A 322-nucleotide genomic window follows, 5' to 3' on the forward strand; every position below is an offset into this window, starting at 1 on the left:
CCCCCCCCCCCCCCCCCCCTTCAGTTTCTGGGGCGTCCTGGTGTTACAAAGTGTACGTGGAGTGGCCAATGGTCCCCGAGCTGTGACATCTGCCCTGTGATGCTAAGCAGTTCAGACGCCGTCTTCTGAGTCATTCTCTGTGTCCGACGGGTGTGTTTGTGTGTTTGCTTGCAGAACCTGCCTTCGGGGAAGTGAATGTTTGTCAACGGGAGACCCCTGCCCAATGCCATCAGGCTGCGGATTGTGGAACTGGCGCAACTGGGTATCAGGCCTTGTGACATCAGCCGGCAGCTCCGCGTTTCCCACGGCTGGGTCAGCAAAA

The 322-nt window shown here is 58.7% G+C and overlaps 1 protein-coding gene across 1 annotated transcript in view; it reads left to right on the top strand.

Moving 5' to 3' along the window:
• Positions 1-174: 174 nt before the first annotated feature.
• The window catches only part of LOC104461990 (paired box protein Pax-9-like), a gene marked incomplete at both ends in the record, with an annotated part of 814 nt that continues 666 nt past the window's right edge, over positions 175-322 (top strand). The window contains 2 exon segments of the mRNA XM_010073756.1: positions 175-196; positions 198-317. Coding sequence (XP_010072058.1) covers positions 175-196; positions 198-317 — 142 coding nt within the window.

This window comes from Pterocles gutturalis, unplaced genomic scaffold (assembly GCF_000699245.1).
Source record: "Pterocles gutturalis isolate BGI_N339 unplaced genomic scaffold, ASM69924v1 scaffold38642, whole genome shotgun sequence".
Lineage (NCBI taxonomy): Eukaryota > Metazoa > Chordata > Aves > Pterocliformes > Pteroclidae > Pterocles > Pterocles gutturalis.